Consider the following 24,034-nt stretch of genomic DNA (forward strand, 5'->3'; position numbering starts at 1 on the left):
GATTAAAGATAGTCTTTTAGGGCGCCTGGCTGGCTCAGTTGGTAGAGCACACAACTCTTGATCTTGGGGTTGTGAGGTCAAGCCCCATGTTTGGCATGGAGGTTACTTAAAACAAATGGTAGTGCCCATTGGTGATGGTTTAAAAAGTTCAATAAAGGGGCACCTGGGTGGCTCAGTCAGTTAAGCGGCTGCCTTTGGCTCAGGTCATGATACCAGGGTCCTGGGATCGAGTCCTGCGTCAGGATCCTTGCTCAGTGGGGAGCCTTCTCCTCCCTCTGCCTGCCATTCCCCCTGCTTGACAAATAAATAAAATCTTTCAAAAAAAATTCAGTAAAGATTTTTAAAAATACGCAGTCTTCTAAATACGTTGAATTGCAAATCTCTCATAATTATACTGCTTTTATTTATACACAGTTTGAGTCTAATGGAAAAGTGCCCTTTCTCTAGTGAGTATTACGAACACTTTTAAGGTCTCTTTTATATGTTGAGCATCGTGCTAACGCTTTGATTTCAACTCTCAATGTACCTCTGCTACAACACTCTGGACCTTCATAGCTGCCTTTCATCCTTGAAACTGGACATACTTATCACTTGACAGCAAACTTAGAAACAGGGTGGAGAGAGCCAGAGACTTGAGGGTTCATATTCTTTGGGGAACTTCTGACCCCATGCTTTCCTTTGGGTGGAGACAACATTAAAAAACTATCTACACATGGGGTGCCTGGATGGCTCAGATGGTTAAGCATCTGCCTTTGGCTCAGGTCATGATCTCCAGGTCGTGGGATGGAGCCCCACGTTGGGCTCCCAGCTCAGTGGGGAGTCTGCTTCTCCTTCTCCCTCTGCCTCTCCCCCTGCTTATGTGCCGCTCCCCCTCAAACGAATAAGTAAAATCTTAAAAAAAAAAAACAAAACTACCTACACAGACTCCAGTTAGTTCTATGAATCTCTGGCACACCCTTTTGGGGAGGATGTTTTGGATATAAAGCATAAGTGTCAATGTTTATGTAACATACTATCTAAATCCTGCAAGCAAACAGACACCAGCGGTTTTTAAAGAAATGAAAGTATTGATGCATCAAAGCAAAACATCTATTGTTTTCTTCTAGTATTTATCAGTTGAATTAGCAAACTGAAATTAACATAAAACTCTAAGTAGCAACATTAACATGACTTGACATTATTTTGATAAGACCATATTAAATATAACATAAACTTCTATTTACCAAGCTGAAGGGAAAACAACTAAGAATAAAAGAGATATTTCATATTTATCGTTTAAAAGAAGTACCGACCATTTCTTCCAGCTTCCATCATTTACTTTCTTCCTAACATTCATTTATTCAACAATAATCCAAGCACCGCTGGGCTTACAGCACTGCGGGGACACTCAACAAAAGCACCACCATTCTGAGTCCGACTCCTTGCTGTGCAGGTTCCTGGTTCTCACAGCAGCTCCAAGGATATTTATTGAGGAAAAATTGAGGCTTTGTCTAGACAGAAAAAAATCTTATTTTATTTAGCAATTCATTTTCTGATTTTTTTTAATTTATGAGAATTAAAAGGGAAATAAATACAATACTGTGGTATAAATTTGAGATTCAATTTAAAAAATTTAAATTATGTTAAATTTTTTTGTTTCACGTACATGTCGCATTTACTCAAACCATATGGTTATACAGAAATTTCACTCATAATACACAATAAAAAATTGTTCCGTGGTATCACAAGTCATTTTTGAGAAGTACTTTTATCATGTTTTCTAATGATGTCCATAAGATTAGCTCCTGTAACCAGATCATTCTGTGTCTGTTTATCTTTTTGTTGTTCCTTTCTTTTCTGGTCATGAAGATAGGGGGAATTTAGTAACTGCGGGGGCAGAATGGATCCTGTGGGCTTCACTCTTTTTGCAATATCCCAGAAGAGTCTTTTTGAATTGTTATTGATGAAAGTAATCGCTGTTCCATGTTGGCCTAATCTCCCCACTCTTCCAACCTGAAATGAAATGCAAAGGACATTTTCAAAATGTTCATATAAAACCTTAATGTCTCTTGAAAGAAAATGTAGATTAGCATTTAAAGAGGCTTTGCTAAGATTAACATTCATTCACAAAGCATGTTTTTGAACTGGACATCTCAAAGTACTTTGTGAAATCAATTTAGTAGACTGCCACCGGCATATTTTTAGTGAAATAGCTCAAACAGAAAATATCACAGTGACCACATATAATACAAGTATTGTTTGTGAAACTTGTGTTCCAGTTATGTATTGTGTGTGTGGGTGTGGGTGTATGTAGGGGTGGTAATGACATGAAGATGCTTCTTACTGTGGGTAGGTTAAGGTAAAAATTTTTCAAAAGTTACTGCTTTTAGAGCAAGAGGACTATTTGCTTTAGAGTACCTCGGTGCCTTTGAAACGTGAGATTTAAGCAAGTTCATTTTTGCGTATTTATTTCGCATTTTGATAAAATTAAATGGACACAAATTGGTGATGGAAACACATGATAAGAAACAAAATTAATTTGTTTCCAAATATACTGAGAAACTCTTCAGAAGAAGGGGGTAAATATACAGTCATGGGCAATTTCTGCTCCTTAACTGAAATGTAGAATGTAAAGTCTAGATTCAGAGTATTTAAATTAGTTGCTGCCAATATATAGGACATTTTTAATGTAGTAAAAAAAAAAAAAAAAAACAAAACATGGCCCTCTAGGGAATGAGACTGGGAACAAGTAAGGGAAGAAATGTTGTTTTATTTAATTATGTTACTGAATTTTTCCAATAAGACTAAAAATTAATACAAAGTATAGCTGTACTCACATACTGGGAAGAAAATATTTGCAAACCATGTATCTGGTAAAGGTTTTCTAAGAATATATAAATAACTTTTACAAGTCAACAATAAAAGGACAACCCAATTTAAAAATGGGCAAATAATTTAAACAAACACTTCTCCAAGGAAGATACACAAATGGCCTGTATGTACATGAAATGATGTTCATTAGTCATTAGGGAAAATGCAAATCACAACACAAAGGGGGGGGCCTGGGTGGCTCAGTCAGTTAAGCATCAGACTCTTGATTTCGGCTCAGGTCATGATCTCAGGGTCGTGAGATAGAGCCCTGCGTTGGGCTCAGCACCCAGCACAGAGTCGGCTTGTCCCTCTCCCTTCCCCTCTACCTACCCCCTGCATGCTCTCTCTAAAATAAATAAAAATAAAATCTTAAAAAAAAAAAACACAAGGAGATACCTCTTCACACGCATTAGGGTGGCTATAATTAGAAAGATAAATAGGGGGGCGCCTGGGTGGCACAGTGGTTAAGCGTCTGCCTTCGGCTCAGGGCGTGATCCCAGTGTTATGGGATCGAGCCCCACATCAGGCTCCTCCGCTATGAGCCTGCTTCTTCCTCTCCCACTCCCCCTGCTTGTGTTCCCTCTCTTGCTGGCTGTCTCTGTCTCTGTCGAATAAATAAATAAAATCTTAAAAAAAAAAAAAAGAAAGATAAATAGGTGTTGATAAAGATTTGGAGAAACTGGAACCCTCATATATCACTGGTGAGAATGTAAAATCGTGAAGCCACATTGGAAAAGAGTCTATCAGTTCCTCAAAATGTTATACACAGAATTATGACCCAGCAATTCCATTCCTAGGTGTATGCCCAACAGAAATGAAAATGAACAAATGTTGGCAAGGATGTACAGAAAAAGGAACCCTTGTGCTCTGTTAGTTGGAATGGTACAGCCTCTGTGGAAAACAGCATGGAGTTTCCTCAAAAAATTAAAAATGGAATTACCATATGATCTAGTAATTCCACTACTGGGTATTTACTCAAAAGAACAGAAAACACTAATTTGAAAAGATATATGCACTCCTATGTTTACTGCAGCATTATTTACAATAGCCAAATTATGAGTGTCCATCCATAGATGAATGGATAAAGAAGACGTGGTGTGTGTGTGTGTGTGTGTGTGTGTGTATAGGAGTATTAGTCATAAAAAAGAATGGAATCTTGCCGTTCATAACAACATGGATGACTCTAGACAGTATAATGCAAACTGAAATAAGTCAGTCAGAGAAAGACAAATACCATATGATTCCACTCATATGTGGAATTAAAAACAAAACAAATGAACAAATTAAAAAAGAGACAAACCAAAAAAGAGACTTTTAACTATAGAGAACAAACGTTATGGGGGGGGTGTGAAATACGTGAAGGGAATTAAGAGTACATTTGTCATGATGAGCACTGAGTAATGCACTGAATTGCTGAATCACTATATTGCACACCTGACACTAATACAACACTATGTTAACTATACCAGAATTTAAAAAAAAAAGAAATGAAAACCTATGTCCACACACAAAAAATTGTACATGAATGCTCACAGCGGCATTATTCACAGTAAACAAAAAGTAGAAACATGCTAAATGTCTAGCAACTAATGAACAAAGAAAGGTGGTATATCTTTTCAATGCACTATTATGTAGCGATACAAAACGTACTGATACATGCTACCACATGAGTGAAACCTGAAAACACTGTGATCGGTGAAAAAAGCCAGAGAAGACTACACACCATATGATTCCATTTATATGAAATTTCTAGAAGAGATAAATCTATAAAGACAGAAAGTAAGAGTAGTGGGGTGTGTGTGTGTGTGTGTGTGTGTGTATGTGTGTGCGAGTGTGTGTGAGAGAGAGATGAAGAATGGGGAGTGATTGCTGATGCAATGGGTATGGGGTTTTCTTTCTGTGATAAAAATGTTCTAAAATTGACTGTAGTAATAGCTGCACAACTATATGAATATACTAAAAACCACTGAATTGTACACTTTCAAGTGATGAATTATATCAATTGAGACATAATTTATTCTGAGGTATTTTATATGGCGACGTAAGCTTTTTAAAAAAATAACTGCAATAGTCTACAAACTCTAAAAGATTTAACAAATTCAAAATTATTTCGCAGAGACTCCCTGCCCCTAAATTAAAAGCAGACACATGGGGCACCTGGGCGCCTATGTCAGTGAAGAGTCCAACTCGTGATCTCAGGGCTGAGATTAAGCCCCGCATCATCGAGCTCCATGCTCAGTGGGGAGTCTGCTCTCTCCCTCTCCTTCCGCCTCTCCCCCCACTCATGCATGCACCCTCTCTTTAAAATAAATAAATAAATCTTTAAAAGCAGACACATAAGAATACCTACTATAATTTAAAATACACATATCCTAGGTGCCTGGGTGGCTCAGTCAATTGAGCATCTGACTCTTGGTTTCAGCTCAGATCATGATCTCATGGGTCCTGAGAGTGAGCCCCCAGTAGGGCTCTGCACTCAGCGGGGAGTCTGCTTGTCTGTCTCCCTCTGCTCCTCCCCCCACTCATGCTCTCCCTTTCTCTCTCTCTCTCAAATAAACAAAATCTAAAATAAACAAATCAATAAATCTTAAAAAAATAAAATACATGTATCCTAAAAAAACCAAATATAAATAAAATAAAATAATAAAATACACATATCCTTTGACCTAGCAGGTCTCCTACACATTTCTCTTACAAATATACTGCATGAAAGGCATAACTATATAGGGGGATGTTCAGTGCAGCATTATTATTATTTTTCTAAATAGGCTCCATGCCCAGCATGGAGCTCAACATGGGGCTTGAACTCATGACCCTGAGATCAAGACCTGAGCTGAGATCAAGAGTCAGACGCTTAACTGACTGAGCCACCCAGGTGCCCCTTGCAGCATTATTTAATAACAGAATATTGGAAACATTTGATTTCCATCAAACTATAAAGGATTTATTCAATAAATTATGATAATCCATACAATAGATTACCATGCAGCAATGAAAAAAAATCAAGCCCAATTAAACAAGTAAAAACATTTAAAGAGTTTAAAACAGTGCCTGGCTATATATATGGTAAGCATTTCATATACATTAATATTTTTAAAATGGTACCTATTATGTATGCTAATAAGGAAAGATGCCTAATAAATAGTTAATAAAGAAAGCAAGGCATAGACAGTTGGTGTAATACGGTCCCATTTATGTAGTAAGTGTAACAGGGTATGCACGTACAGGTGTATTTGTGCATAAATAGGCATTTATATTTTCTGCACCATTAACTGTCATGACTACTCAAAGGTAGGAGGGCTATCTTACAAAGACCTATTTCTCATTTTGGGGTGCCTCGGTGGCTCAGTCAGTTGGGCATCCAACTCAGTTTTGGCTCAGGCCATGATCTCAGGGTCGTGAGATCGAGCCCCATGTCGGCTCCGCTCAGCAGGGAATCTGTTATAGATTCTCTCTCCCCCTCTGCTCCTCGCCCTGCACGCACATGCCCATGTGTTCTCTCTCCCTAGAATACATAAACCTTAAAAAAAAAACCCATAAAATGAAGACTTATTTTTCATTTTATATCTTTTGTTATTTGCATTATTTCTCATTGTGTATATTCATACTTTAATTACTGAAGCAAGCAAGCAAACAATACCCTGGCTACAGAACTAGAAAAGCAGGATATGGGGCCATTCTGAGTAGAAACTCTACAAACTTCAACATCCCCTGAGGCCATTGCTCAGGGTACATTGTGAGTAACTGAGAGCCACAGGGCTGACCTTGGGATAGAAAGAAAAAGTTAAATAATTATAATCAGCATATTCTATTTAAGAAGCAAAGAAACTTCTTAAGTATCTTAATATTTTACATAACATAATAAAAAGTTATTATAAAAAAGTATCTTAATATTTTAGAAAGATTACCATCCAAAATCATTAAAAGTTTGAAAGAAAGTAAACTTCAGTGATTTGAGCAATCCCCTCCTGAGTGATAATCGACTCCCTGATGCACAGGTCCGTGGAGTGCACCAAGCAAGAGAGGCACTGCTAGATTGCTAAGTACAAATACAACCGACAATGCACTCAAGGCACTAAAAGCGATTCCGCGGGTGATCCAACTAAATGTGGCATTCAGAGGTAATTCTAAGAACACGACAGAAAGCCTTTACTTGAAGAGTCTGTAAGTGATGCTGGAGAAGGAAGACGGGTAGCAGTCAGAAAGATAAGGTGACGCTAAGAGAAAGCTCTATTTCTGCTGGAAAGAAGAGCTGCTGTTATCTCTGGCAGCAAAATAAAGAAACAAAACTTTAATAGGTGAAAGTCTAGAACAAATAAGGATATGAAGAAGAGATGAAGACAAGATTCCTAAAAAAAAAACCAAATACTTTGGCGGATCAATTTTATTTTGGCTAGATATATTAACTTAAAACAAAGCCTTTTTTTTTTTCCTGATTATAAAAGCCATTTAATATGCTTACTGAATAAGAAATACAAAGGAAGTAAAAATAAACGAAGAAACTACTTAAAAAATTTTTAAACTAACATTTTAGGTTATTATTTCTAATAATTTTTAACCCATTTTAGGCATATAGTTTTTTAAAACAAAATTTAGTTTATATCCATATATACATATTTTTAAAGATTTTTTAAGTAATCTCTGCTCCCAACAGGGGGTTCGAACCCATAACCCTGAGATCAAGAGTCACGTGCTCTACCAAATGAGCCAGTTGGGCGCCCCATACATACATGTTTTAAAAACAAAATGATGTAAGAGCTTTTTTTATGTCTATGATAAAACTTTTTTTTTCCTTTTTAGTTACCGTTCTATTGACAATGCCTTGCCCAAGAAAACTCACGGTGGAAACATATAAAATCTCTTTACCTGATGCACGTACTCATCCATACTTGAAGGCATATCGAAATTGACAACGAGCTTGACACTGATCAAGTCTAGGCCTCGTCCCAGGACTCCTGTGCTCACCACAACTTCATAGTCTCCTTCAAGTAATCCCTTCCCCACAAAGCAACACAATTCATTATTCAGAATTTATCTTATGTGGTTTTATATAATTCAGATATCTTTTCTTTTTTCAAATCTTTCTTCAATATTGTTGTTGCCGTTATCTTTTCAATAAGCAACGGTCTTAGTATACCTGAGAAACGTATGTAGTTTAAGTTCTGCCTGGCCCCTCCCCATCCCCTGCATCAATTTTTTTCTATTAATATACTCTGGCAAACTTTTCCAAGGGTGAATTCCTGTTCTGCCCCAGTCTAAACTGACCCAATGTCAGAAATGGTGGATTCTGAATTAGGAATCTATTTAGTAGATTAATCCCGTAGGGAACAGGCTTATTGCTCCCTGAGCAAGACGAACAACCAGCTCACAAGTCACTGCCTGCCTGAAGTTCTTGCAGTCAGTAAGACAATGTCTGCTTTAGAAACCAGCTAGTAATATGGGGTCCCTGGAAAGGAGAATGTTGAGTGTCGAACCTTCAATATGTTTTTCCTTTCTGTTTGTGATTTCTCCGAATGTATAGATACGCTTTTTAGACCTGTGATTTTCTGCACTGCCTCGCTCAAGAGATCTGCTCCCAGCTTGCAGTCCACAAATACTAACACTGGAGGCTTGAAGAGTTTCTTATCCTGAAAAATGAAAAACATGTATTTAAAATTATTCATAGAACATAAATTACAATGAGAAGTTTTTCTGAAAGCATTAGTATAAGCTAGTTATCAATAGGTTTGTAGAGGAAAAATGAGTGTTAAAATGAGTGTTTTCTTTAAAATATGCAGGAACAGAAGCATAAAAGTCTACTGCCCTTACATTTCTCTATCATTTCACTATTACTGCAAAAATAATTTTAAAGCTTTGAGTGCAATTTTAAATTTTAAATACTTTTCATAAGTAAATACAAACTGTATTTAACTTAATACTTCATTTTTTAAATTAATTTTTTTAAGAGAGAGAGACCACATGCACGAGCTGGGGGAGAGGGAGAGGGAGAGAGAGAATCTTAAGCAGGCTTCACGCTGAGCGAGAGAGGAGCCCAACATGGGGCTCCATCTCAAAACCCTGAGATCATAACCTGATCTGAAATCGAGTCAAATGCTTAACTGACTGAGCCACCCAGGCTTTATACTTTATTTTTAAGTAACTGTGCTGACACATTATCACCCACTTAATAAATTTGTGTTTAAACAAGTTACTGCTGGGACACCTGGGTGGCTCAGTCGGTTAAGCATCTGTCCTCGGCTCAGGTCATGATTCTAGTGTCCTGGGATCGAGCCCCACATCGGGCTCATTGCTCAGCAGGGAGCCTGCTTCTCCTTTTGTCTACCATTCCCCCTGCTTGTGCTCTCTCTCTCTGACAAATAAATAAATAAAATCTTACAGAAAATAAACAAGTTACTGCTAAAAAATTCTATTTCTCAAGGACAGAATGGCCAAGAAAGAACCTGTCTTTATCTGATACATAAAACTACTAAAAATTTTTTTTTTTTTTTTTAAAGATTTTATTTATTTATTTGACAGAGAGAGAGACAGGCAGCGAGAGAGGGAACACAAGCAGGGGGAGTGGGAGAGGAAGAAGCAGGCTCATAGCGGAGGAGCCTGATGCGGGGCTCAATCCCAGAACACCGGGATCACGCCCTGAGCCGAAGGCAGACGCTTAACGACTGCGCCACCCAGGCGCCCCCTCTACTAAAAATTTTTGAAACAAAAAAATGTTATTTCGGAATAATCTTGATATTTCAATGTCTTTCCATGATACAGAAAATAAAGAGCAACCCTGCATCCACACAGCATTTATTTGATCCCCAAAGAATCCCAAAGGAAAGCAATTTATTATTAAATATCTATAGTAAATTCCCCAAAAGCTGCATCTAAAAATCACTGTCTTAAGAACCTTGAAAGAAAGATGCAAACACAATCTACAAAACAGGGTTGACTGCTTTCCTACTCACATTTAAGATTTCAAATAATTTCTTCTTTTTGGCTGGTTCTTCCACCCACAAAATAATCTGGCGCACGCTGGGACAGGGCAGGTTCTTCTCCCCAGTGACGATTCTCACGGGATTATGCAGAAGCTGGCTCGCTAGGTGCTCTATGCTAGCTGGAATTGTAGCTGAAACTAAAATGGTCTGACAGTCATTAGGAACGTTCTCCAAAATGTCAAGCACTTGTTGTTGAAAGCCCATCTTTAACATGGTATCAGCCTAAAATGAAATCATTTTAAAGTTAGTCCTACTTGACATAAAAACCCTGAGCCACTCAAGGAAAAAACAGATATGATTAAGAACCTAAAAAATCAAAAACTTTTACACAGAATATACCACACGATGTCCAAAGATAAAGAATTGGGAAAATATGTATTTATATAAAATTATATATTGTATAATTATATGTCTTTAGTGATATACAAAGATTTTTATGGCATTATTAATAGTGGCAACAAATATATAAACCCTAAATATCCATCAATAGGGGATTTGGTAAATACAATATGGTAGATCCATCCACATAATGCAACCCTATGCTATCATTAATTATGAGCGGAAAGTCCTTTATTAAGTGATAAGGAGTCATTACTAGAAGGAAAAAAGCAAAGTACAGAACACTGTGTATAATGTGATACCATTTGTATATACACTCAAGAAACTTAATTGCTAACTCTGGGGAAAAGGCTTGCAGGCTGTGGGAGGGAATGCAATTTAATTTTTCATTTTACAGCTTTTTGCAAAGCTTGGGGCTTTTTTTTCTACCATGGACATATATTTATAATAAAATATTAAATTAAAAAAATTTAATATTGAGGGCTTTCGCTTCTGTATATACTTCTGCACTGCTAGTTTTTAAAAACAATTTATGTATTACTAAGCAAACAGAAGAAAAAATTTTAAGTTAGTGTTGCTTTAAAAAAATGAAAGATAAAGGCTATCTTGATTTTTTAAATACAATCCAGGTGTCTATAATTTTGAAAACTAAGAGCATTTAGACTAAAGCATTGTATTTTTGTTGTTTTTTTTGTTTGTTTTTTGTTTAAGTAGGCTCCATGCCCAATGCGGGGCTTGAACTCATGGCTCTGAGATCCAGAGTCCGAAGCTCTACCGACAGAGCCAGCCAGGCACCCCTAAAGCATTGTATTTTTAAGTGTCCACTAACATGGAAGATTGAACACTAGTTTTAATATTATTCATTCTATGACATTTAAAAAATCTAGTCATGATGACCTAGGTTTGATCCTGGCTCTACCTATGACCTTAAATTAAGCATGCTAATGAATGGCTGTACGCCTCAGTTTTTCCTTTTACAAATGAGAATGATAATAGGAACTACCCCATAGGGCTGTTATGAGGATTAATGAGATGAAATACATAAAACACTAGGGAACATGCCCACAGCATGTAAGTCTCAATGTTTCAATTTACCTGAGACACAGAGCATGTGCGCATGCACACGGTAGTCTGTCTTGCAAACACCCCTGCTTTTTCCTCAATAATCCCACTAAAGCCCCCCTCATCTCAGGAGATGGCCTTGCTTCTCCTGGTTCAGAAAACAGGCCATCAGAAATATATCTGCCCAGTTTCTCTTCTCACCCAAGCTTCCCTGCATCTAAAATGTTTACACTAACACGCCCCAAATCCAGCTGCTTCTCTCCAGCTCACAGTTGAGACTCCTCTCATCCTGTCACCCCCACGCCAGAAGCCATCTACCCCAAGCATCCCGAATCTTCTAGAACATAAAACATCTCTGTTACTCCTCTGCTTAACCCTTCCAGTAATTTCCCATCACACATAGAATAAAACCCAACTGGGGCGCCTGGGTGGCACAGCGGTTAAGTGTCTGCCTTCGGCTCAGGGCATGATCCCGGCGTTATGGGATCGAGCCCCACATCAGGCTCCTCCGCTATGAGCCTGCTTCTTCCTCTCCCACTCCCCCTGCTTGTGTTCCCTCTCTCGCTGGCTGTCTCTCTCTCTCTGTCAAATCAATAAATAAAATCTTTAAAAAAAAAAAAAACCCAACTGCTAAGCACAGCCCGAAGTCCTACGGTTTTCATCATCGCCTACCACTCCTCCATGTCAGGCCCCACCTGCTACACCAGCCTTCTTTCTGTCCCCAGCTACCCAACGCTCGCTCCCACATTAGCTCCTGCACATCGGCTCTTCTGTCTGAAGCAGTCTGTCCTCCAGATGGATCTTCGCTTGGCTGGCTCCTTCTTGTTCAGGTCTCAGCAGAAACGTCACTCAGCGAGCTCTCCTCTGATACGAACCTAACTCCTCAGTTGTCTCTGTCACACGACCTGTGTACCAACATCTGTCATGGCTTATCTCACTTTCCCTTGTATCCTCAAAACCAAGGACAGTGTCTAGCACATAAAAAGCCCTAAAAATGCATCTGATGAACGAACAAGCATTCATTAATTCTAAGCACTGAGAAAGCACTATCTGTCAGGCAGCTTGCTAATCAGTGGGTCCCAAATCTCCCTAAAGACAAGAATCACCTAGAAGGAGTTTTTAAATATTCCTGGACTCCAACTCAGGCCTACTGAATCGGAATATCCAAGTAAGAGATCTGGTCTTCTATTGCATTCACTCAGCACACTGGGTGATTCTTACCATCAGGGAAACCTAGACCAACACTGTGCTGGACTGTGGGGATATAGCAGGGAACATAATACAAGAGAAAGGATACAGTCTCCACACAGGTCAACAGAGCAGAGAGGAAAGAAGGGCTGAAGTCTATCTGGGGGGCTGATGGAAGGTTTCAGAGCCATGGACACATAAAGAAGGAAAAGCACGTAGATGGGATGGGAGAAAAGTCTAGGCTAACGGACAGATATGCGGAAGACACAGAAGAGTGACAGAGCAGATTTTTCTAATCCTAAAGGAATTACCTTAGTCTCCATGACTGACCATTCTGGTATCTTCACCCTCCTCTCGAAACAGTGGTCTCTCTTTTCAGGGGTATTACTTGTTCTCTGTTCCTTCCTGGTCTCTCAGACTACTTCTCTGTTTACAGACTCATCTTCAAACTCCACAAGCAGACATTTAGCCCCGGTCCCTGTCCCTCTCTAACTTTCCTCCCTTGGAGAAACCAGTGTGGCTCATGGATGTTAATGCCCATTTCTCGTATCCATACAATATCTCCCCTTCATCCACCATTCACAAGAAATCCCACATTTCTAAAACCAAACTTAAATATTATTGTCAAGCCCCAACCCATACCCACTTGTCCTTTACTTAATATCAAAGGCACAACCAGAATCTATGAAGCCCCCTCAACCACCTTCTTCTTCATCTTCTCTTATGCTCAGTCATCAGAAGATTCATGAATGATTTACGGCGATTCTCAGATGTACTCATGCCTCCCACTGCCTCCGCCCTGTCCCTGACCCTGCTCACCTCTTGCCTGGGTTGCCAGCCATTCTGTCCCAGAGCTTCTTTCATCTTTAAATTCTCGTGCATGGAGCAACAGAATAACCTTGCTAAACCACCACTTTCCACATGTGACACCCCAACTCAATAATTTAGAAAGCCTCATTGTTTCCCACATCAAGTCCAAAATCCTCTGCCTTCCTTCCAAGGCCTCTATAATTTGACCCCACCCTAACTACCCAACTGCACTTCCTACCACTTCTCAGGAAGAATGTTTCAAGCTGGCTGGTCTCTCTGGGCTTGTGCTTGGCCTTTCTGGCTCTGCTTGTTAGCTTCTTCACCTGGAATACTTGATACGTTTTCTAGTTTTCTAAATCCTTTTCCATCTGTGGATGACCAGGTCACATCCCATTACAGCGGAGAAGCCATTTTTTACGGTGCCAATTCACGCATTCTCTCATTTCTCCTTCTTACCTTAATTGTCCCGAACAATTAGCATATCATACACAGTCCCATTACTTTACTAACAGCTTATATCAGGAGTCAGCAGACTAAGGCTCTTGGGACAAACGCAGACCTTCATGTGTTTTTGTAAACAGAGCTTCATGGGAAAGGAGTCACACCCAATTATTTACCTACTATCTATGGTCGTACTGAGCAGTTGCAACAGAGACCATGTGGTCCCCAAAGCCTCAAATATTTACTATGTGGTCCTTCACAGAAAGAGTTTGCCACTCCCTGGCCTGCATCACACCTTTCAGTACTGTTGTATTTCAGTATAGATAATAATGTTCTTGCCTTTATTTCAAGTGTTATGTCTTTTTCCCCAGTAAGATTTCAGCACTTTGTAGGCTGGAATAATATTTAAAATTTCTTTGTGATGCCACCCCAACTGACCCAGGGTTGGTCAATCTGTACAGCACTTCTGTGCCAACGTCAGTTTCAGTACATGACCAATTATGTTGTTTAGCGGCTCATCTCCTTAAATGCTGAGGAGCTGGGACAGCGGCTGCACAGAGCAAGTACTCAGAACAGGTTTGCTGAATGAATACTCCTTCTGTATTCTGAGCACAGCACTGAGGTGCCCTGTGAAAGTTCGTTCATTGGCCAAAGTGAGAATGTTGTGGAGAGGAGCAAGCAGGAAGGGAACCTAACTTTAAAATCTGTATGAGGGTCATTTTTCAGGCTCACGGCATGGTGAGAACTTCAGAACACATGGGCTTATCAACAACGGGAAGCCCACCCGTACTTGCAGGGTGGAAGTAAGTCTGATGATAATCAGATGCAAAATCAGCTGAAACAAAAGGCACGCCAGGAAAATGCTGACTTGGCAGTCCTTTGTAAAGGACTGAAAAATAGTTCACAATAGCCAAGGTATGGGAACAACCCAAGTGTCCATCAGCAGATGAGCAGATAAAGGAAATGAGGTGTATAAATATTCAGACTTAGAATTCCTTCATTTTTAGTAAGGTGGATGGACCTGGAAGACATTATACTTCAGTGAAGTAAGCTAGACAGAAAAAGACAAATACTATATGGTATCGCTTGTATGTGGAATCTAAAAAAGTTAAAAATAAGAAAATAAAAGTCAAATTCATAGAAATTAGGAGAAAAATTACTGCCAGGGGCTGCAGAGTGGGTAAAAGAGGAAGAGGTCTGGGGTTAAAGGGTAAAAACTTTCAGTTACAGAATAGATAAGGTCTGAAATCATAACATGGTTACCATAGTTGATACCACTGTACTGTAGAACTGAAATTTGCTAATGGAGTAGAATTTAAATGCTCTCTCTCACACACACACAAAGTAAATACATAAGAAAAAAAACAAAAAACTGATAAAGGACTGAATAACATTACATTTATATAGGACCGTTCAGTCTATGAGGCACGTTCACAATCATTACTTCATCCTCGCCACAACTCTGGAAGATGAAATGACTTGCCCAGCGTCCCACAGTGGGCGGAGTAAAGGCTCAAATCCTAGTCTCACGGGTCTTACTTGTGTGTCCTTTCCACATCCTCTGGTACCCACAGAAGGCGGGCCGCATTGCCATCACTGGTCAGCCCCTGGACCCCACATTTCTGATCACTGCTGAGCCCCTGCTCTGTCACGGCTGGTGGTGTATGTGTGAACGTGGGCGTGCGATGCACGGCAGGCAGAACCGGCCTGCGCCTAGTCTGGGTGGACACGCGGCTTTCTGTCCTCATGCCTGTTCACATGGTGGCATATCATCAGATAATAACGCACTTATTCCACCTTACTAAGCAAACCGCAACTATAAAAATGCCTATATGCTCTATGTCACACTGAAAATCACAACCACGGACACCTATGTCCACATAGAAAAAAATACAGGTCATCCAACTAAGCATTAGCTACTTCCAAAATCCCTCTTAACAGTTACTTGCCACGGATACATTTATTTTTGTAGACAAATGATAGCCAGTGTCAAATGTTTAAAAAACTTATCACTGAGAATATAACAGGTGTTGGATTTGTGTTTTCTGTCACTTAGGAAAAGACAGCTGATTGTATTTATTAACGTGGTTTAATTAGTCGCACTATAGGTTAGCTGCAGTGCCACACAGAAAGCAGCTTAAGAATGACTACTGCAATTAAAAAAAAAAAAAAAATTTCCCTCAATTTTTTTCTTTTGGGAGAGAAAACTGCCTGAACACACGGTGAGATTATGTAACTATAATATACTTTTCATAAATTATATAAAATTACGTGACTTACGTTCTAACCCACACCACTTACCTCATCTACTACTACAATGTTCATACCACGGAGCTCTACAGAGCTCTGTTTTATTATGTCCAGAAGTCGCCCAGGAGTTGCTATGATAACCTGAAGAACAGAGAAAAAGAAAAAAAAATTAGATAATACTCCTTCCTTCTTTCTATCTATACTTACTGAGTGGCTAATATGTGCCAACCCCTGGGTTGAGTACTCAGAATTCAATGATGATTAAGTCATGCATAGTCTCCGCTCTCATGAATCTCATAACACAAAGAAAGGAATAGATAAATAAATGTTCATGAGGTCAGGATAGTATGCAATGAATGGAGGCATCTATCCAGTCCCAGCTAATATAGAAGCTAAAATCTAAAGAAGCAGTGGGAACTGGTGAGGAGAGGATGGAGGGAAAACATCCTAGAACCTTCTGAAGCTGGCAGGCCACTGAGGCTTCCACAGGGTGAAGAGGGGCGGGAAAGCCTTGGATGAGGCCTGAAACTAGGCAGAAGCCAGACCAGGATGGGCCTTGCAGGCAGGCCGGCCGCTATTTGGCTCTGTCAACAACTGCAAATCCCTCAACCTCTTTGGGCCTCTGCTGTTTTGCTTTTAAATTGAAAGGTTGGACTCAATGATTTCTAAAGTTGCTTAAGGCTCTTAACACTTCCATAATATATTAGTTGAAGCAGTGGTTAAAAGCAGGGCCTGTTTAGTCAAACTTCAGTAGGGATCTTAGCTCTAGCACTTAATCATGGTGTGAGTCTCTGTTCTCACATTCATAAAATGGAAATGATAATAATTACTGTGAGGATTAAATGAGACAGCGCCTGGTGTAAAGTATAGTAGAGTTACAAATGATCTAATAAATTCAATTGCATTCCACTTTCCAAGGACACACCAACACAATGGTGAGATCGCGGAGAATGATAAAATTTCAGGGTTGTGAGGATTTTTATCTACAGAAATACAGAGTTCCGCTTAGTTTCTTCATAAATACTGTAAACATTTAAATCTGTTTTAATAATTGTGAACTGAGTTCATCCCTTCTGTTCCTATTCCATTTTCCCCCCTCTGCTGGTTTGGAAATTATGAACGTTTTCCCCCATTCTTTTAGTATGGGAATTCCCTTAAATTTAATCAACATGTATAAACTTAATAAAGTCTAAAGTAAGTAGACATACTTATCTTTTTTTTGAACAATCAAGGGCAAACAATTTAACACCAATCACAACAACTTACCCGCACTTACATGCTACAGTTGGCCAGTATTTTACTTCTATTTTTTTTAAACCCACAGATTTTTCATCATCACTTTTATTTAGTTAATGTTTGTTTACATTTACCCACACGCTTACTATTTTCTTTGTTCTCCATTCTTTCTTTGATACCACACCTTCCTTTCCAGAATCTTTTTTTTTTTTTAAAGATTTTATTTATTTGACAGAGTGACAGCCAGCAAGAGAGGGAACACAGCAGGGGGAGTGGGAGAGGGAGAAGCAGGCTTCCCACTGAGCAGGGAGCCCGATGCGGGGCTCGATCCCAGAACGCTGGGACCATGACCTGAGCCAAAGGCAGACGCTTAACGACTGAGCCACCCAGGCGTCCCAGAATCATCTTCTCTATATGCTGAATACCTTAGTTTAGTGTGCTTTTAGATAAATCTACTGGTAATAAGCTCTCTCAGTTTTGTTTATCTGAAAAGGTCTCTATTTTGCCCTGGCTATTGAAAGATCACTTTGTTGGACAGATTTTTCAGTTATTTTTTTCTCAGAGGGTGTCTGTGAAAGACACGGCCTGGCATGGGGAACGGGAGAGGCAGCAGGCTGACAAGGGGGCCTCCGGAGAAAGGTGACACTGCACAGTAGGTTGCAGTCCAAGGGGGTAAAGAGGGTGCAGGGTGGAGTCTAGGAAGGAAGGCATCACTGTGGGGAAGGGAACAGAGATGAGGATGGGCAAATGGTTACATATAAGATGGCTGATCGAGTGAATAAATACATAACAGATAAGAGGTAACAGGTATAAAATGCCAAAATGAATCTTGCTGTGTTGAATTAGAGTTGGAAGTAGCAACATGAACTCATGGTCTACGATAAATGTAGCTGTGGAAATACACACTTATGGAATATTCTCTCCTTCTATTACTCAGAGGTTCTAGAAGCAATGATAACTTAACAGCAGAGAACAACAGCAATGAGCCCAACCAAGAGCCCAGATCTTGGTTTCTAAGTACCATCCTCTACCAAAAGGAATTATGGGCTCATGATTCCAGGGTCGAGCCAAGGAAAGAACAATGTAAGCATGAATGTCTTCCTCAGATAGAAAGAAACAAAGTGTTTCAAGAATGATGGGGATATAAAAAAGGACACAGAAACCAGTTTCACAGTGCTTCCACTGCTCAAACTGGAGACAACTAGAGAACAAAAACAAATAACAGTGATAACAGATTATAACCCTTTAAATATAATAGGTAATCATGAGTCATACTGATATATATATATATAAAAGAATACATTGGAAATTTGGTAAAGCACAAGAAATCTACAGTATGAAACTACTCAAAATACTTAACTAAATACAAAGGGAAAAAATAAACTTTACAGTTACTTTACAGATATATCAACAGTAAAAGAACAAACAAAATGCATATCACCTAAAAGGATGCAATGAAAAGAACAAAACATCCCTTCCAGGATATTCCTTTCAAAGATACGTAACTTGAATCTAACCAATTGAGGGACCTTCTTCAAAGTAAGCAGTTTATAATCCTTAAAGTATCAAGATCATGGGAAAAAAAGCAAAGACTGAAGAACTGTTCTAAGCTGAAGGAGATGAAAGAGACAGGACAGCTACATGTAAAATGTGGTTCTGAACTGGATTCTTGTGCTATTAAAAAGAAAAGTTGACGGGACGATTAGTAAAACATGAATGGGCTCTGAGGAGTCAATGACAGCCATGTGAACTCCTGAAGCATTCCAGCGTATCCATGTTAATTTCCTGATCCTGTAACTGTATTGTGGTTACGTGGGATAATGTTCTCATTTGTAGGAATCACACTGTAAAGTATATTAGCTATGGATCCTTAGATAAATGCCATCTTTCTGAGATTCAACTTCTCAACTGTGAAAGATGGGATATGCCCACCCACCCTCAAGAGCAAATGTGATGATTAATAGAGATAATGCACGTTGAGAACATCCAACAGTACTTGGCATATGACAGGCACTCAATAAACTGTGTTCCTTTCCGATATAAAACAACCTTTAAAAAAATTATGACTTACTTGGCAAGAATTTAAAGGTCAACCTATAAAAACAAAAACAAAATTAAATAAAGGCTAACCTAAAATCACTCGTCCATGTCCCTTAAGGGCAAAAACAAAACACCACCACCAAAAACCCCAGCTCCCATACTGCTTATAATACTTTTCAAAGGCATCTTATCAAATTGGTGCTTACCTTCACATGTTGTCGCAAACGATAAAGCTGTGGGGGTAAGGGTAAGCCCCCTACCAGAAGCACGGTTTTCATGCGTGGCAGACCACTCATCAATTCTTTAGCTTGGCTCTCTATCTGAATGGCTAACTCTCTTGTTGGTGTAAGGATGAGGGCAGATGGAGTTTTGCTCTGCAAAGATGTGAAAAACAAGTCTAAAAATGCCAGCAATTAATTCCTGCAGATGTGGACTAAATCTTCAAAGTGATTCTGGGAGTGTTTCCATCAGCCCAACTGAATGTGAACCCTCCTGCCTACTGCTCACTGATTTTCTCTCCAAAACCACCATAAATTGAACCCTTCCTTATATAACAGATATACAGTGAAAGGTCAAAACTGGGGCCAGGGAAAAGCACCTGCAATAACCAGGGTGGGAAAACGGAAGGTCAAATGGACCCTGCAATCTCTAACCACGCTCCTCTGAAGAGAAAACCGTGAAGATCTGGTTAAAGCCTGGTATTCCACCCTTGATAACGCCCACCCCCCACCTCTCCTGTAGATTCACTTCTTTGTCCAAAGAACTTACTGTTATAAAAGTCCTATTTCCTGCCCTATCACTCTATTTTGGACATCCAGTGAGTTTTACTTATATTTTGAACATCTGATGCTTTCTTTAATTTTTTTCCTCACATTATCCTCTACAGTTCTTTAGTTTTCCAAATTTTCCTCCTTTACCTCTCGTCTCTTTGCCTGCGTTTGGCACTGGTTTCCCTTCCTGCCCTACTTCAGACCTCAGAGACTCACTAGTACTTAGCAAATATGTCAGTGAAATTAATTATGTGTGGGGGTGCTTTGCACACTATACACTAACAAGTGAAGTAAGGTAGCATTAAGATGAACCATGAATCACACTTAAGTGTGTATTTTGAATTTTTAAATAACATTCCAACTTTGGTATAAATCAGTTTTTTAAACACGAAATCCAAGGAGGCTAAATTGACACAAAAATTGCAGGTCGTCCAGTCAGCAGGATTTTTTTTCCCCCCAAAGCAAAAGTTTATTTCTCGAATAGAAAATTTGTTGAAAGAAAATATTTTGTAAGGAAAGCGATTTTTAAGACCTTCAATGAAAATATCTTTGGTTCAATCCGATGAAAGAAAAATTCCCTAAAATTCTTTTTCATACAAACTACTATCAGAAGCAAAATCACCAGGAGCGCTAATGACTGAAGTTATAGTTTCAGTTTGTGGTTTTAAGATAGTTAAGGATGAAACGTGGTATATGCCTGACTTGTTTCTGAGAGTAACGCGTGCGAACTCTTACCTCACATAAAGCTCGGGTGATAACAGGAAGAAGAAAAGCAGCTGTTTTTCCAGAGCCAGTATCAGCACTGGCCAGAATGTCTCTTCCCAGAAGTCCCACAGGGATCATCTGCATTTGGATGGGGGTTGGAACTTCATAGCCTGATTTCTTCAAGTTGTGATTCAAGGCCTCAGGGAAACCACAGTGCTCAAAGTCAATAATGGGTCTGGTGACATCTTGCCCTTGAACTACAATTCCTAGCTGCCGTTTAAGATTTTCAATCTGGTCTTCCTGAAGGTTCAAAATAAAGGGGTGCTCTTTATAGACATAAAAAGCATCAAGTGGAGGCTCTGGCCCTGAATCCACTTTCTGCGGATCACTGAGTTTTAATCTTTCTTCCTTTTCCTTTACTTGCAGAAGATGTTTTGCTTTACATTCCAAACTACACACATCTTCATCCGTCTTATCACAGATGTACTCTCCGTAACGACCACAAACAACACAGACAGGTTCCCCAGGTTCTGCCCAGCGCTGTGTTTTGGAAAATGACTTAACAGGCTCTTCAGAAAGATCGCTATCCTTTGCATCCTGCTCAGGTCCAACCAAACCAACCTCAGCCAACTGGCCAGCTGTACCGGGGAAAGGGCATGGTTCCGCGCTGTGCCTGTCTGATGGCGCGGCTTCTTTTGTAACTAACGCATTGGCCGCATCACCTCTGCCTTCATCCAGCTGCGGGTCTTCTGCATCTGGTTTAATTTTCTTAGCTGCACAACTTTTGCCATCATCATTAGCATTCCTCTTGATTTTTAGAGATCTTGGAACAAACATCCTCCAGTATTCTGTTGAGGAAATTATATAATGAGATTTATTTCGCCCTCAATAAAGTTCACATAGGAAGCACCATATGGTTATCCGGGAGTCAGCCTGGTGTCCCTGGGCTTTGCCTGAAAGGAATCGAAGAAGGCATCATGACACTACTTATAGCAAGCTTTTCTTTCATTCACAAATTTCCTCTGGTGGAAAAAAAAAGAGTCCTTTTCCTTGTACATGGGAGTGGTGAAACTGCGCACACCACTTCATGTAGCTTTGTGCATACAGCCTGCTTCTGTTTACTGACTACCTGCACTTTGAAATACCAAATATTATAGAAATTCTGGAGTAAATCCTCTTATTACATTTTCACAAAAGAAAGCAGGAGGTATCGATACTTCACAACTGGGATCTTCAAAATCAAAACCAGAAAGCATAGAGAAAAATGCTATTTTGATGTCATGAGTAACACTTATGTATTGCTATGTTCCAAGCACAGGGCTTAGTGCTTCACACGTGAACCTTATCTTCACAAGCTTGTATATAGTACCACCCCCGCAAAGGCATACATATACGTTATGCTGTATTACGTATCATGATTTTTCACATGAGGAACCTTGGGCAGCTAGATTAAGTGGCTTGTCCAAACTCACACCATTACTGTATTAGAACCCGGGCACTCTTGGGCTCTAGAGCGCAAACTCTCTACCACTGCTATGCCTATTTCCACCAAAAATGTTTTTGCAAAATGACTGTGGATTGTGAAAGGCTTTTTGGGGGACTATTAAATATACTAATAAGCATTTTTCTCAAAAAGAATTCAATTTTTCCAGAAAAATTCCAACAAGAAATGCAACCGAAGATCTAGAATTACGATCCTAATACTCTCCGGGATTACTCAGGGAACATCAAGGAGGTTGGGGGAGGGACGGCTCTATGTCAGCAGGAAGAGCCTGGAACTCAAGGTCCTCAAATGGCGAAACGGAACCGGCTCCTGCTGGGCGACCAGCCACTTCTCCCGCCGCGCGCTCCCGGACCCTCCCCTCGGGCGTTGCCCCTCACCCCCGCCCCGCGGCCCCCCACCCAGAGGCGCGTGCACGTCACGGCGCTGCTAGGAAACGGGGCGGGCGGGGCACCGGGTTCCGCCGGGAGGCCCCGGAGGGGGCGACTGCAAGGGTGGGAGGGGAACTGCCTACGGGGCGGGGGGTGGGAGGGGGTGTATCCTACCGCCGCGGCCTAGCGCCCCGCGTCCCAGAGGAGAGGGAGCACGACGGAAGGAGGCCCAAGCTGCTGGGCCCCGCGGCCCGCTCACTGGCGCAGACCTGGGGCCGCGTCCGCTCCCGCTGGGGGCCGGCTTCGCCCTCCAGGTGCTGGGCCGAGCTTCCTGCCGACAGGCCTGGACTCGCTTGGTCACACTACGGTTCGGAGGGGCCGTGCGGAGCGCAGAATCCACTTCGGGTTTTGGGAAAAGATCGCGGCGCGCCTTAGCGCGACGGGGAAGGCGGGGTACCGCGGGAGGCGGAGCTTGGCTGGGAGCTGGCGGGGGCGGGAAGCGAACGAGGGGGGCGGGGCCTGGGAAGTTCCGCGCCTTTCCACGCCCTCTTCCCGGCTCCTGGCAGCTGGTAAGTTTCGGAGCCTGGTTGGAGCTGGCCAGGTTCTGCAGGGCGGGGTAGGTTTGGGGATCCTCTTGGAAGAATTTACGTAATCGAGTGGGCCGGGACTGGTGAAAAACAGTCTGACGCCCGGAAAGACTGAAGCTGGTGCCGCGGGAGCCTGGTACATTTAGAAAGTGGGAAGTCTGAGTGTAAAAGGGAGGGGCAGAAGCCCCAGAGGCCTGAAAACCCATTAAGATTTTAGCTCGCAGAAAAACTCTGAAATTAAACGGAATAAATTTAATCCGGTGCATTTGATATACCGAATAATATTTCCATACTACCACACCCCACCCAACACCAAAAAGAAGATAACACAAAGTCACGACTCTTGGTCCCTATGGATTTACATTTCTCTGTTTTGCTAGACTCTGGAGCCACGTGCCCCAAGCAGCTGATAGTTGAGAAGGGATTCGTTTCTTTGATTCATCCAAGTTAAGTGTAAGCAAGCTGTAGAACATTTATTTTTACTGCTATAATACTGTGTGTTGGTAAGACTGTTTTTGTATAGTTATTTATCCATTTTCCTGTGGACACTTGAGTTGTCTCCAGTATTTTGTACTTATTAGAGGCAAATTTACCATGAAGCTAATGAAACTTGAGCTTCAGAGCCCCTCAGTCCCATGGCTCCCTTCCATAGCCCTAAAAGAGGAGCCTTGTCAACATGTTCACATGGTCATATGTTTTTGTAAAATCTTCGAAAGAAGGATATTTAAGCCACAATGGATTAGGACCACTTTCTCTTTACACTCCAGCTTCCCCTCCTTCAACACTTCACAAGTTGGGTGGGTGATAGATAGCAGCAGGCATTTGGGGATTGAGCCAAACTGGGTTGAGTTGCAGATACATTTACTTGAGTTCAGTGGGAAGTCCTTTATGGGTTTGCAGTCTGTTA

General features: G+C 40.6%; 1 protein-coding gene across 4 annotated transcripts; it reads right to left on the bottom strand.

Annotated features, from left to right (window-relative positions):
* Positions 1–1,073: 1,073 nt before the first annotated feature.
* Positions 1,074–23,004, bottom strand: DDX59 (DEAD-box helicase 59). 4 transcript variants are annotated; one of them, XM_040636425.1, is made up of 8 exons: positions 22,715–23,004; positions 20,699–21,516; positions 19,400–19,567; positions 15,969–16,058; positions 9,798–10,049; positions 8,325–8,477; positions 7,717–7,845; positions 1,074–1,992 (listed from the first exon to the last, which is right to left on the bottom strand). In XM_040636425.1, exons 2-8 carry the CDS (start codon positions 21,503–21,505, stop codon positions 1,729–1,731), a joined length of 1,863 nt encoding a protein of 620 aa, XP_040492359.1. In that variant the 5' UTR covers positions 21,506–21,516; positions 22,715–23,004; the 3' UTR covers positions 1,074–1,728. The 4 variants fall into 4 exon arrangements, with proteins under 4 accessions (XP_040492359.1, XP_040492363.1, XP_040492361.1 ...); XM_040636429.1 differs by having other exon boundaries at positions 22,810–22,948; XM_040636427.1 differs by having other exon boundaries at positions 20,699–21,621; positions 22,810–22,947.
* Between the last annotated feature and the right edge of the window lie 1,030 nt (positions 23,005–24,034).

Source organism: Ursus maritimus, unplaced genomic scaffold (genome assembly GCF_017311325.1).
Source record: "Ursus maritimus isolate PB19 unplaced genomic scaffold, ASM1731132v1 scaffold_2, whole genome shotgun sequence".
Lineage (NCBI taxonomy): Eukaryota > Metazoa > Chordata > Mammalia > Carnivora > Ursidae > Ursus > Ursus maritimus.